The sequence below is a fragment of the Sinohyriopsis cumingii genome, chromosome 13 (genome assembly GCF_028554795.1).
Source record: "Sinohyriopsis cumingii isolate HCF-2022 chromosome 13, ASM2855479v2, whole genome shotgun sequence".
Taxonomy (NCBI): Eukaryota; Metazoa; Mollusca; class Bivalvia; order Unionida; family Unionidae; genus Sinohyriopsis; species Sinohyriopsis cumingii.
The window spans coordinates 3896197-3911564 of record NC_142973.1 but is presented as its reverse complement, the minus strand read 5'-3'; the positions used below and the strand labels follow the sequence as shown (position 1 = coordinate 3911564).

Here is a 15368-nt window from a genome sequence, read left to right as displayed (position 1 = left end):
ATCGCACTGAAGCATTTCACAACAGGATGAAAAAAACCGCCATAGAATTTGAAGAGCATGATGAACAACTGCTAACAAATTGTTTTACGATTCCATCGGTTGCGGCTCATGTTGCAGCGAGGAAAAATGCGTGGAGTCCAACGCGCAAGGAATTTCTACCGGATGTACAATCCAGTTGTTTGGAATACTATCACGGTGGACTATGGAACACTGAATACAACCGCGACGCTATGATCTCGGTTGATATGGTTGCCTGTTATCCAGCGAGTTTTCTCGGGTATGGATCCGCCGCTGAGTACTTTAGACGATTTGGACACCCCAAACATGAAATGACTCGTGTTGCTATTAATGGACCACTGCCTGATTTTGATTTAACCGGATTCGCTCGCATAGTATCATTTGAGTTCGCGGGAGGACTTCATCGCTGTTGTTATATTTGGATCGGTAGACACATGGCTGAAAAGAAGTGGTTGCCAATAGCGCTGCTACGGTATATGATTGATTGTAAAATGCTAGTTTCGTTGATTGTCAGTGACGCGATTATATCATATCGGGCGCAGACTGAAGTCTGGTTACCAGAACCAGAGCGTCTAGATAGCATAATTGACGAATCCAGAAAACACATCGATGCCGACGAGGAATATATCGTCGAATGGTCCAAAAAGATATTCAACCAACGAAACCACGAGGCAAAAATCTCGGTAGAAGAATAATCGGTAAGTTCACACAAGGTGGAAAAAACTGCGACTACAAACGATATTGCTCACGGCTGATTATAGATGACGCAGAATATGATTTCGTAATCAAGGACGCAGTGGCGAAAAATAGATACGTGAACTGCGAAACAGCTTTCTTGTCCAATGGAACAAGGTTGGGTACAGTTGTTACCTACAGCGATGGAGACAGCCTGGCATACCCGCATTTGAGGGCGTCTATGCTGGGTTACGCCGCTATCAATTTATTCTCGATGATAAATAGATTCCCCGACACCGCGGTTAGAGTAGCCGTTGATTCGTTTTATATAGACGTAAAGTATAAGGGAAACATAGCCGAGTTTACTAGTCCGGACGAGAGTTGGGGTACATGGAGAATTAAAAATGAAATACGACGCGATTATTCCCCGTCAGCAGATGTCACCGTTGAAAACAATTACTTACGCGGTGATAAATTGTCAGAATGGTCTAATGCACCACCGTGTTCTGATCCAATTTGTAGACACAAGACGGTTTATTTAAGCGGCTGTGGCGGGTCAGGAAAGACGACTCGGGCAATTGAATTATTTCGAACGCGGGCAAGTATAATCGTGCTTACACCGACCCATAGACTAGCGCGAGAAATAAAACAACGAAATGTTGACGCCATTACTTATCACAGCTTTTTTCGATACAGCGGCGGTGAGTGGACTCCTGATCGAATGGGTGAAAAATTTATTCCTGAGGTTATCATCTGGGACGAAATATGTACTGTTTCGTTAGACGTTTTACAAATGTTTCTTGATTGGTTGCTGCTCGCGAATACAGCGGTAATCATGTGTGGCGACCATGGCCAACCACCACCATTTGTCGGCGAGGGTCCACATGATTGGTTAAAGGGTTTTGTGGACTATTATGAAGAAACCGATACTGATTACCGGGCACTTGATGAACAACTGCGCGAGGTTAAAAAATTAATCAGATTACAACCGGATAGAATTCAATGTGAAATAATCCGCGAGGTGATTCCGGAAACGCCGTTAAATGAATTCTGGGAAACATGGAGACCAAACAATTTGATTGTAGCGAGTAGAAAGATAGTCAGAGACACACTTCAGCGGAGGTTGTTTACGTTGCATAAGGAAAGGTTTCCAACGCGCCCAGTGCCGTTATGCTATAGACCCGCGGATACACGGCGGCAGAACATTGAAGTTGAGATTCCAGGCCGGACAGAAAAACAAATTCTCGTGCTGAATGATATCGTGCTCGTTGATATCAGCGTCGTCGAAAACGCGCTACGTGCTGATAAATCCCCGTGGACGCTAGGATACGCAACAACAATACATTCCTCGCAGGGACTAACCATCACGGATACAATTGTTTGGATGGTTGATAACCGCATCGAATGGTCAAATCTAGTCTATCTTGCGGTGTCCCGAGTACGGACGATAAATCAGCTTCGAAGAATTGTTGTTGACGGAGTCAGTGACGACAACGACATCATCGATGCAAGCGTCATTGATAGAAAACTCTCGGGTTACCGCCAACAGGATAAAAAAAAAACAGCGGCGTTTTGATATTGATGCCGAATTAATAATTGCGTTACGACAACAACAGAATAATCACTGCGCGAGTTGTAATTGTGTAATGCGCTGGCGTTATTCGGATAAAGACGCTCGCCAATTTACCGTGGACAGGATCGATAACAGTCTCGGTCATGTCAAAAACAATGTGAGGTTGACCTGTCTTGAGTGCAATAGACGCAACGGCGCTAGTTAAGACCACGCGGGGGCAATTGAGTATCGTCAGGTATCAAATGAAGTTGCTCGCGTGTAAACCCCCGCTGTGGGGCAGTTGAATCCAGTCTATAGATCGGTGGTCTACCAGTTGATCGTGTTATCGTTGATATGTTATGTGTGGTAACACTCCAGATAGGATCAGTAGCCCTTTTTTTACCGCCTTCAAGCTCTCCTGGTTCATATAGATATCTAACAGTGACATCGCCAAGAATCGGCTTGGAAACGCTATTTATTTTTGATTTTCCGGGTATATACTCGTATTTAATCGCGTCGCTGGGCTTCATGTTGATTGCTCGGGTAATCTCGTTATTTAACGCGGCAATTACGCCTGGCAACCTTTTGACCCATTCACGAGATCGTTTTTCTTGGATGAATTCCTTCGCGTATTGATATCCAAATAACCGTTCAGCGAGAGTCCGATTGAATCGTTCAACAATTGCCTGATCACGATGTAGCGCAGTATGACCTCGTCGTATCGCGACGCTATGATGTTTCAGCGTTGATAGAACAGCGCCGCGAAATTCACTACCGGGATCAACTTGTAATAGATTTGGCCAGCGCAGAGGACCTCTTCGATAAATTCTTTCAAACGCAGCGGCTACTTCAGTTGCTGACTTTGTTTTTAACGGCTCCGCTTGTTTGTATCGACTCGCAACATCAACTACGGTTAGCGCGTATTTGTAACCGTTGTCATGCGGAAGAAATAGTATATCAGCCTGATGAACTTCATTAGGTACGCTGACATCAAAGCGCGAGAAGTTGATTTGTTTAGGCGGTGGTAGATAAATTTGCCATATAGCCTGTTTGGATAACCAATTAGCCGCAGTGGCCCTCGTTACTTTTGCAGCGCTTGCAAGCTTACCAATTGCGGCCTTCCCCTTCCAGTATCCTCTCGGAGAATAATAGATGGATTCCATGTTGTTATTATAAACGCTAGCGTTTTCAATTACCAGCGCGAGAAGCTCCGCTTCCAATCATTAATTTACCTTTCATAGCCGATTTTACCAACCATGAGGCCAATTTTTCTTTGAAGGATTTATCAGGAATAGCATTTAACGCGTGAATTAATTTTACGTCCGCGATATGACGCTGTTGCAGATCGCTACTTTTGTAAGCAACATCATGAACATGACACGCCTTATCGATAGCGTTTATTGGATACTCACCGGGTTTGGGCTGATTTTGATCATCGAGTCTGATATCTAATCGTGTTCCGGGGCCACAGTAGCTATATCCTGGAAGGTGCTTTTCTCCTGGATACTTTGCCCACGGGGTTCCGGGGAGTTTTGATAACTTGGCTGCAATATCACCTCCTCGCTTTTTTTTTAAAACATCCCCGGGTCTAATAGAAATAAATCTAAATTTCTTTGTACCGCATTGTACACACTTACCAGTAAGCGCCGATCTGTTATTTCTTGTTGTAACGGTTGTCATATCATTTGTGCCAGTACGCACTCTACACTTTACACAATATAGATCCATAATTTATGTATAGAGACATGAATATAATTGACTTTTCAGCGACTAAAACAAGAGAACCAGTTAAGCATGTTGCAGCGTTACCAAACTCGATCCGGATGATTATCATCGGACCATCTGGATCCGGCAAGACGCAATTGTTACTCAATTTAATAATGAGATGGATGAAGTGGGATAAGTTGTATTTGGTTGCTCCTAGCGTAGATGATCAACGATGCTACGAGGTGTTGAAAGATTTCAACGAGAATGCATCAGCGATCGCTAAAAAAAATGTCATCGAGTTTATTACGGATATCAATGATGCACCGGGTATCGATGATATTGATGGCGACGTTAACAATCTAGTCGTGTACGATGATGTTATGTTAGACAATCAGAAAAACCCAGCTAGGATATTTTCCAGAGGCAGGCATAAAAACACTGACGTGATATATGTCACTCAACGATACTCTCAGATTCCAAAAGTAATCAGAGACAACTGTAATATTCTTGCTGTATTCAACGGCGTTGATACACACACGCTACGAAATATTTGGCAGACATGGTGCGGCGGTGACATGGACTTTAATGTTTTTCGAAACTTTTTTAGTCATGCTCAGTCGACCCCACATGGATTTGTAACGATAAATTTACATGACCCTCGGACACGATATCGTATCGGACTTGACCAAATATTCGGTTAGTTGTAGATAACCACTTAGCAGCAGGGGGGGCGATGACATCGACGCGGTCGTCGCGTTTGTTTACCAGGCGCTGACGACGCTGGGATCGGCGCGCAGAAGGTATTAATTAAACCAAATGACGATTGGACGATCCCCCGACGACGACGTCGTCTTTTTTTTTACCAGGCGCTGACGACACCGGATCCGCTGAGTGCAGAAAGTATTAATTAAGCCAAATGACGTTTGGACAAAATGTCGGATTCGCCCCCCCCTGCTGCTTTTGTCGCCAATTTTCAAAAAGTGTCGCCAAAAAAAGTAGTGTACAGTTTTCCAAGTGTTAATTTAGTCTATTAATGTAACAGGCAATGAAAATTACAAAAGATGGATTAGTTAATACTTTAATTACAACAAGCATTAACAAAATGTTACAAAGTGTTGCATGAAGATCCGTCGCGATTTTAGGGCTGCCCACTTGTTGAATGCAGTTTCAAAGTCTAATTTTTCACATCTGTACATGCTGATTCTCATTAAATTCTCGAGAGGTGAGATGCAGAACTTATTTCTGATGTCAGTTTTTATGAGGTTCATCTTATTGAATTCACGTTCACAGTCCTCAGTGCTGACAGGTGACACTAGTAGTCTCTCAGCAGACCCCCCCCCCCCCCCCTTATGGCTAGCTTCACAAAGCTTGTAGCGAATTGCTTCCTAAATCCCAAGAATGATCACTGAATGCTGTATAAATTTTCTCGACAAGAAAAATATGATCTCCATTCCCACGAATGAATCTTACACGAGTCAACACCTGGCAATATTGGACCGTATATATAAGCATAAATTCACAGCCTTTTTAAGGATTCTTTCACTCCTGTATTTTGAGAAATAAATAATTATTATTAATTATGCAAAACTGTTGTTTTTTTTGCTATTTCTTGTTGCGGAGTTTAAGTCTCTGCAGCCGTAACACGGGACTGATGGCAAAAGGAAAAGATCAATGAGTAAAATGCTGCACTGGCGACAGATGTAATTGTCATTGAGATTTTTTCCATTTGCTTTGTATTTATACATAGTAGTCGGTACTTCAAAGGTTATCAGTTTTCTATGAAGGTTCAGCAAAACTCTTGTATTGGTATATGTATAAAAAAAAACAGAAGGATTAGCCATTCTATTAATTGTATCTGTTCTATTCGCGTCTTCAGAAGTCGGTCAATTTTAGGTATAGTGCGGTAGCATGATTGACTGTATCGCAGCATACAGTACTCAGCCCAGATGTCAGCATAAGCAGATTATGATGTAACAATGCACTGTAAAGATGGGGTTGTCAATAAAAACAAAAGGATCGTTTGTGTAACAGATTGATTCCAATGCATTTCTTAGTCAAGTTTGTGGCTTCCTTTCATTCTGCCTTTTAATTTATCCAGTCCAAATCCATGATTGTATGATGATTGTATGTACAAATTAAATAACCAAAAAGTATGTCGCCAAAAAAATCGCCAGATGGGATATTTTTGTTGCCAGTAAGGAAAAAAAATCGCAATTTGCGACATTGGCGAAGGCCAGGACGATCCCTGCTATTGAAAACTCTGTGTTAGTTGACATGTTGATGCCTTATACTTATGATTTAAGGACAAATTACATATGAGTGTACTTTGATAAGCATCATTAAGCACAATTTTATGAATCATTCTTTAAATCCTTCTGCTATGGTTGAAACACTTATATTTTGTCATATACTGTCTTTAGAATAATAGTGCCACATTTTTTTTTGTTTGTCAGAGAAATTAGCTTTTCCATGTTGTGTTAAGTCATTATCGAATATGTTTTTTCCAATTGCAACTCTACATCATTTGGTAGCAAGTGCAAGACTGCAGTTTAGCCATATAATGCAATGGATCCCCTCACAGAACCTGGATCACTTTATGGTGGAGAGTCACTTTATGGTGTAGAATCATATGAAGTTAAAAGTCATGGAATGGAGGATGACAGGATGGTTGTAAAATGGAGGATGGTTGTAAAATCATGCTTGGGATTGTGCAGGAGTTACTCTGGTGAAAGTGGAAAAATAGAAAAAAGAAATTGCTCTAGTGGCAGTTAATTAACTGTTTATGCTGTCTGTAATTACAATGTAATTGTTTCTAATGTGTTCATATGAAGTCATGTGGCCAAAATAATGCTTAATTTTATTGTTGCCAGTAAAATAATATCCTAGATGCTGTACTGAAGCATTCAAGTAGCTTCATGGATGAATAAGATCCTTTTCTCCATCTGAATTGGTATACTGTTAAGAACAAAACGGGAGCCATGCCACGACTATTTTATATCCGAATTTGTGTTATAACAGAGCGTGCTATAGCAGGGTCACACTGTACAAGGATGAATGAGATCCGTTTCTCCATCTGAATTGGTATACTGATCAGAACAAAATTGTGCTACACATGCCACTATTTTTTAAACCGGTTTTCTTAATATGACCACAGACTTTCTAGCTTCATTACAGCACTTCATATATAGGGCTGCAAATTTATGTTTTTTTTACATATGTAACTATGTACACATAATGATGTATATTGGTTAGATATTATTTGCTTCACGTTTTCATATTTTCATAAGATGCTCTCTTTCTCTCTTGCAATCTGTACAGTTATACTATACATATATGTGATAAACACACAAATATCATTGCAGTATGCTGCAATTTCAGTATCTTTGTGATTAACTACCTGTGCAATCTTGCTTTCTCACTAAATCTTTATCTATCAGGGACTTGTACATACGTATGTATGTGTGTGTATATATATATGTATATACGTATGTATGTGTGTGTGTGTGTATATATATATATATATATATATATATATATATATATATATATATATATATATATTGCATACATGCATATGCAGAGAAAATTCTGATACTGTATGGAGATCCACAGAAAAAAAACATTAAGGGAGGCAACTCATGAAATCCAATAGATGTCGCTAGACACTGAAATATCTGCTTGATATGACAAGGCGTAAATAAAGTTAATATATCAGAACCTTGGCAAGCGAAGATATAGCAAGATGGAAGCATGTGAAAATAAAATAAGAAATATGCAATGTATTACATTTTAAGTATTTGCAAAACAAAATCTTTCAATACATTCAAAAACACTACTTTTATAGTACATTTGGCACAAAGCAAAATGTTTTTAGCAACTCAGTTATACTGAATAGTGATTCCTGTTTGATTTATCAGCAGTGCAAAATGGTTGGACTTCTACAATGGTGATCTGCAAACCATCCCTGTCTACAAAAGTTATTATTATCCATTAATAGCCATATCTTATTTCAGATACTCTTATTTTCTAATAAAATTCTGCAATCTTTAATTTGGGGGCCCCGATTGGCCGAGTGGTCTAAAGCGCTCTCCGTCACGGATCACTGCCATCTCACCGCTGTCTGCATAGGTTCGAGTCTCAGGCTTGGCCAATGTGGATATGTGAGAAAGCTTGCCGGTAGCGTCTCATGGGTCTGTGGTTCTTTCTGGGGTTTTCCCAGGTTCTTCCTCCACCATTAATACTGGCTGCCATGTATAGCCCATCTTGTGCTGAAAAATGGCGTTTAACCCTATAACAACAACAACAGCAATCTTTAATTTGCTTTGGATGATAACGTATGCCATTTTTGATAGTCTCTCCATTACAAGTGATTTTACTTTCTTGCTTTTTGATCCGTCAGTGTGGACTTTAATCTCTGCACCTATTGATTATTTATCTGTTAATTTAACATTGGGATATATATGGAAGTATAAATTGTTGGATGTTTAGTACCATGGTGATTACCCCATGATCATTTCCTTTCTGGTAAATTAAAACAAAATCAAGCACTAAAATGATTTACTGTAATGGAAGCATTAGATAATCAAGTCCAGGCCGCTACATCTCTTCATACTGTTGAAAATACATAGTAGTATGGGCTCATTACATTAAAGCATATATGTGTGGTTTGATAGAATAGTGATTGCTTATGATATCTGCCCCACTATCCTGAAGCTAAGGGTGGCCGATCGGTCAACAGATCTCTTGCCTCTATCCACCTGGGTTCAAGGCTCAGCTCAGCCAATGTGAGAAAGCCTGCTAGTAACTTCCGTTGTTCTGGTAGTTCTTGCTGGAGTTTACAAAGGTTCTTCCTGGATACAAATATACTGGCTGCCGTGTGTAGCCTATCATGTACTGAAAAATTTGCATTAAACTCACAGAACCAAACCAAATGTAACAGGTCATGTGGAGAACACTACATTTTTATGTACTTTATGTTTTTAATATGTGGATCAAATATATCTAAAGTATGCATAACATGTGAACCATGTCTTTGACAACTTTTTGTTTGTAGTCTACCAGAGTGAAATATAAAAGTTTAAAGCACAGCAATATGAAAAATTATTTTTGAAAAAACTCAGAGTAGTAATTAGTTGTTTCATAATTCAAGCTTGGTTTTTTTTCAAGCCAGTTTTCTTAAAATCCATCACATTTTTATATCATTTGTGACATAGTTTTCCTTTTGTTCAGGTATTGTTGGAGCAGGAGTTGGTGGAACATCGGCTGCCTATTTTCTGCGAGAGTTGTTTGGCGATTCTGTACAGATTGATGTATTTGAGAGGAAAGCTGTTGGGGGTAGACTGGCAGTTATCAACATAGATGACCATTATTATAATGCAGGAGGATCCATCATCCACCCACAAAACATGTACATGGTCAACTTTACTAACATGTTAGGTGTGCTATATTCACAGTAATGTAAATTGTATTGCAACATTTAATGAAAATGGGTTAATAATGAAATTATTTTTACACAGTCACTTTCAAGGTAAAATATATTGTTAATTATTTTTTAAAAAAGATTGAGAATCTTAGGCAGCATGTTAATAACTTGTTTTGCAAACAATGTGATTAGACCAGCAACATGACAGAAACAAGTACCTTTAACAAGAATTCCAAACTGATTTATGGTGTGTTTTCAGTTGCACTGAAGACAGAAAAGCTTATGGGATCGCCTGTCGTCTGACTTCCATCTATTAGCAGAAGCTTGTTACTGCTATTCCTAAACTACTTGGAGAGTTGTCATGAAACTTTACACACAGATTGTTACGTGTTTATGCTCGAATAAACAACACAGAAAGAGTGCTTTCTAAAATTTAACAAACAATTTATTTTCCTGGTAAATTCTGTAAAAATCAAAAAAAGGAGAAGAACTTACGGTTTCAAGAATCAGATCCAAAAATAATCCACGAATTAAATTGCAAAAGTCCTGGTAATAAATGTTCTAATAATTTCAAATTCGAATCCTGCTGTAAAATCTAAGATGGATGACGATGACGTATGCTGTAGTGAGTATTGTGCTTATCTACAGTTCCTTGTAGAAATACAAATAATGGCACTCAGGTGTTGGAAATCCAAATGAAATTTGTAAGCAATGTCTTTCCAGAATTTCTGTGTGAGCACTCCTCAAAATATTTTCCAGAGAATAAAGAATTAATCCTTTTGAAATCCAACTGATCTGAAGAATTATTATAGCTCAAATCTGGCTACAACAAATTAACTTGACATCAGTATGAAAAGCCCAAAACTGAGAAATCTCTTTCAGAACAAAGATTATATTGTATCATAAGATGCAGTTTCGAAATTCCCCCAAGTTGCGAAATCAAACGGGGGGAGGTCACATGTTTATATCACATACACAGAATATGACCTTGATTAGACTAGTGATTTTATTTCCAGAATTTAAAAAAAAACCTCTTCTTAACCACCCACGTAGTCCCATCATGACCTTGACAACAACAAATCATGACCTTGACAACAACCAATCATGACCTTGACAACAACCAATCATTTTAAAATAGAGCTTTCTTTAATAATTTTAAATCCAGGTCAGAATTTAGATCAACACCTGGTGTTTATAAACTAACAGTCAATGTCAAACAATTTTCTGAAAAAGTATCATCTCTAGTGAAAAAATGTACATTATAATAGAATATTTCATATATAATCAACATCATACTTAAGATATAATCAGCATCATACTTCAAATATAATCAGTATCTTACATCAAATATAATCAGTATCTTACATCAGATATAATCAGTATCTAACTTCAGATATAATCAGTATCTTACATCATGATCAGTATCTTACATCAGATGTAATCAGTATCTTACATCAAATATAATCAGTATCTCACTTAAAGCATAATCAGTATCTTACATCAAATATAATCAGTATCTTACATCAAATATAATCAGTATCTTACATCAGATGTAATCAGTATCTTACATCAAATATAATCAGTATCTTACATCAGATATAATCAGTATCTTACATCAGATATAATCAGTATCTCACTTCAAATGTAATCAGTATCTTACATCAAATATAATCAGTATCTAACTTCAGATATAATCAGTATCTTACATCATGATCAGTATCTTACATCAGATGTAATCAGTATCTCACTTCAAATATAATCAGTATCTTACATCAAATATAATCAGTATCTTACATCAGATATAATCAGTATCTAACTTCAGATATAATCAGTATCTTACATCATGATCAGTATCTTACATCAGATGTAATCAGTATCTTACATCAGATATAATCAGTATCTCACTTTAAATATAATCAGTATCTTACATCAAATATAATCAGTATCTTACATCATGATCAGTATCTTACATCAGATGTAATCAGTATCTTACATCAGATGTAATCAGTATCTCACTTCAAATGTAATCAGTATCTTACATCAAATATAATCAGTATCTTACATCAGATGTAATCAGTATCTCACTTCAAATATAATCAGTATCTTACATCAAATATAATCAGTATCTTACATCAGATATAATCAGTATCTAACTTCAGATATAATCAGTATCTTACATCATGATCAGTATCTTACATCAGATGTAATCAGTATCTTACATCAGATGTAATCAGTATCTCACTTCAAATATAATCAGTATCTTACATCAAATATAATCAGTATCTTACATCAGATATAATCAGTATCTCACTTCAAATATAATCAGTATCTTACTTCAAATATAATCAGTATCTTACATCAGATATAATCAGTATCTAACTTCAGATATAATCAGTATCTTACATCATGATCAGTATCTTACATCAGATATAATCAGTATCTTACATCAGATATAATCAGTATCTAACTTCAGATATAATCAGTATCTTACATCATGATCAGTATCTTACACCAGATATAATCAGTATCTTACATCAGATATAATCAGTATCTTACATCAGATATAATCAGTATCTTACATCAGATGTAATCAGTATCTTACATCAGATGTAATCAGTATCTTACATCAAATATAATCAGTATCTTATTTCAAGCAAAAAATCCTGCTTGTTTTAAAGCTTCAGACTTTTTGCTCATTAGCAAGAGTTGCAATAATATTCTTCTTGACTAACTCTGTTCAAGAGAAGGAAATTTGTATGGAACATTCTTTGTGTTTTGCCTATACAAAAATGTTTTTGTAAAAAATATTATTGACGAATTCTAAAAGAAATTCATTTTCATAAAAACAATTGGAACAACCAGGTTGTGACTGTTTCTCAGAATTTTGAAATTTTCCTTTTCTTTGAAATTTTTGTTTATTGGAATTGTATGCAAAATATATGTTAGGATTCCCTGTGGTCATTTCAACACATTGTTCTTCAGGATAAAATCAAGGATAGATTAAAAATGCAATCAGTTCGGTTGTTTCCCTTTGCAAGTGACACTACCACATGACCTGATGCAAGTCAAGTAAGGTTTTGGTTGATTATGTAATTGGGTTAGCTTGTTACCAATTCATCCATGATAATTGCAGTAAGGCTGATAGTTAAAATTCAAAATCACATAGCTGGGACATTGAAGAGTGCACAGAGTTGGGACATTGATAAATGTACAGAGTTGGGACATAGAATAGTATTTATCGACTTTTTTGATGATTTTTATGATGCAGTTGGGAGAATAAATTTTAGCAGTGACTGAATATGTGTCTTACCGTTTTATATTTAGGTGATTCAAGAATAAATATTGAAATTTTTTCCAGTAACCAGAATGAAAGTTTTCAGATTATAATTGCCATCTCTTGCAGTTAATTACCATTGGTAATTTTGATGATTGTTATGTAAATCTAACATATATTGTATGTTTCCTGTTGTTTGGGATATTTTTGGTCCCAACTTCTATGATTGGTTTAACAAAAATAAACATTGTTTTTTATTGCAAAATTTTCAGCAATTTTTTTCCAGATATCTAAAATATTGACACAATTTGATTTAGATGTCAGGAATATCCCAGATATTCACAGAGTTGCAAAATAAATGTCCACATTTTCTTACTTTACAGCTGAACTGTCAGAAAAGCATTCAGAAGGGTCATTTACTTGAGCACTTTTTTTCAATTCATTAAAAAAACTAAAAGATTTTGATTAACCAAATTATGATTTATGTCATGTATGTGAAGAGATTTCTTCTGTGAATGAATTCTCTGATCTCATTAATGTCAGAAGAATAAGCATGCTTAAACCTTTCTTTAAAAAAAACATTATGAGGTCATAGTCAAGGTAATGCAATGGGCAAGAGTTTCTTCCCATGTTTATGGAGTACATAGAAAAAATGATGAGGTCGTAGTCAAGGGAATGCAGTGGGCAAGAGTTTCTTCCCATGTTTATGGAGTACATAGAAAAAAACGATGAGGTCGTAATCAAGGGAATGCAGTGGGCAAGAGTTTCTTCCCATGTTTATGGAGTACATAGAAAAAAACGATGAGGTTGTAGTCAAGGGAATGCAGTGGGCAAGAGTTTCTTCCCATGTTTATGGAGTACATAGAAAAAACGATGAGGTTGTAGTCAAAGGAATGCAATTGGCAAGAGTTTCTTCTCATGTTTATGGAGTACATAGAAAAAATGATGAGGTCGTAGTCAAGGGAATGCAATGGGCAAGAGTTTCTTCCCATGTTTATGGAGTACATAGAAAAAACGATGAGGTCGTAGTCAAGGGAATGCAGTGGGCAAGAGTTTCTTCCCATGTTTATGGAGTACATAGAAATAAAGGTGAGGTCATAGTCAAGGGAATGCAGTGGGCAAGAGTTTCTTCCCATGTTTATGGAGTACATAGAAAAGACAAAAGTTTCATAGTGTTGCCAGTTTCAAGTTTTAGCAGGATGTTGAAGATTTCGATCCAGTTAGGAATTTTAAATAGAGTAGGTTCTTAATACAGGTGCTAAATATTATGTTTGATTTTTGGTCCATATTCGGGTGAATTTTTATCACATTGTACACTTTTTTTCTTCTGAGTTCTTGTTTTAACACAATATAATTTATAAATGTTGTTGGTTATTAATGTGTACTCTGTGTAAGTGTGTGTGTGTGTGTGTGTGTGTATATATATATATATATATATATATATATATATATATATATATATATATATATATATGTTGGCTCAATACTCAAGCTGAAGCTCAAATTCCCAGCTTTTGATAACTTTACTTTGATGCATGTTTTTGACAGGGTTTTATGACTCATCAGCAAAAAAGTGGCTGTGTAGTTCCAGCAGATGTTCAAAAAATATATAAATAAATTGCATCAAAATGCAGGAAGATAAATATTCCAAAAATATTAAATCATGCACAAGATAAAATATAAAACATAAATGTTAAAATTCTGTAAAATGTATGTAAAAATAAGACCAATATAAGACATATAATGTGCAAACTTCATTCCCTCAAAGACTCAGAGTATCTTGGTTGTTTTATCATTGTATATTTTCGTCAAGCGGTTCTATTCAAAATACTTTAATTAAAATTAAGTTACAAAAGAAAAACAAACTTTTAGTCTCACTTCTAGACTGCTGATTTTTACTTATCCAAGGCAATCAGAGTATCATATTTTGACTGTAGGAGTTAGAACTTTATATCAAACAGGTTTTGAAAATACGTGGCTTGCACATGAAGTCTCCTGAAATTGGATATTTTGGGTGTCCATTTTCACCAGATAGTTGAATTAAACATATCAGATTGACAATAAATGAACAAAATAAGCCATTGTCATGTTAAATTGTTACATTGCTGTGCCTTGAAACACCAAATCAAACCAATCATATTTAACTGTTGTTTGAAGATAAGTGAACTTAAAATGAAACCAGTCGATAATAATAATTAGTTATTACAATTTTTTAATTTGTTTGATTTTTGCTCAATGCTGGACACACATGGATCGAGTTGTTTCTTTCTGGACTGGTTTGCCTTTAAACCTTCTTGAATTTGTTGAAAAACCTTGAATTTTTCTGAAGGAATATAAAACATTAACAGTGAGTAAAACATAATTTTTTAAGTTAAAAATGTTTTTGGTATCTGTATTTTTCAAAATAACGAATAAATAAATAAATAATAATGGATAAAATGTGGGTGGATCAAACAGCATGAAAACAGGTAGTTATGAACTTGGCAGTACTGGTGCACTCATTATTACATTTTCTTTTTATCACTATTATACTGATTTATGCAATGATAAACAAAGCAACAAATGGAACAAGTTCAATTTTCATTACACGAAACATAATACTCGTTGAAAATGTTTAGAAGCCCTGGGGCTGTATGAACCATCTACAATATCTGACAACTTAGAGGCAAGACTCCTAGTGTAAAGTGCCTACAGAGATGTCTGAGTTGTTACATTTACTC

At 36.2% G+C, this 15368-nt stretch overlaps 1 protein-coding gene across 1 annotated transcript in view; it reads left to right on the top strand.

The window, feature by feature from the left end:
- The window catches only part of LOC149784861 (prenylcysteine oxidase 1-like), a 42396-nt gene that overhangs the window by 13564 nt on the left and 13464 nt on the right, over positions 1-15368 (top strand). Inside the window, 1 exon segment of the mRNA XM_089978435.1 lies at positions 9182-9388. Coding sequence (XP_089834561.1) covers positions 9182-9388 — 207 coding nt within the window.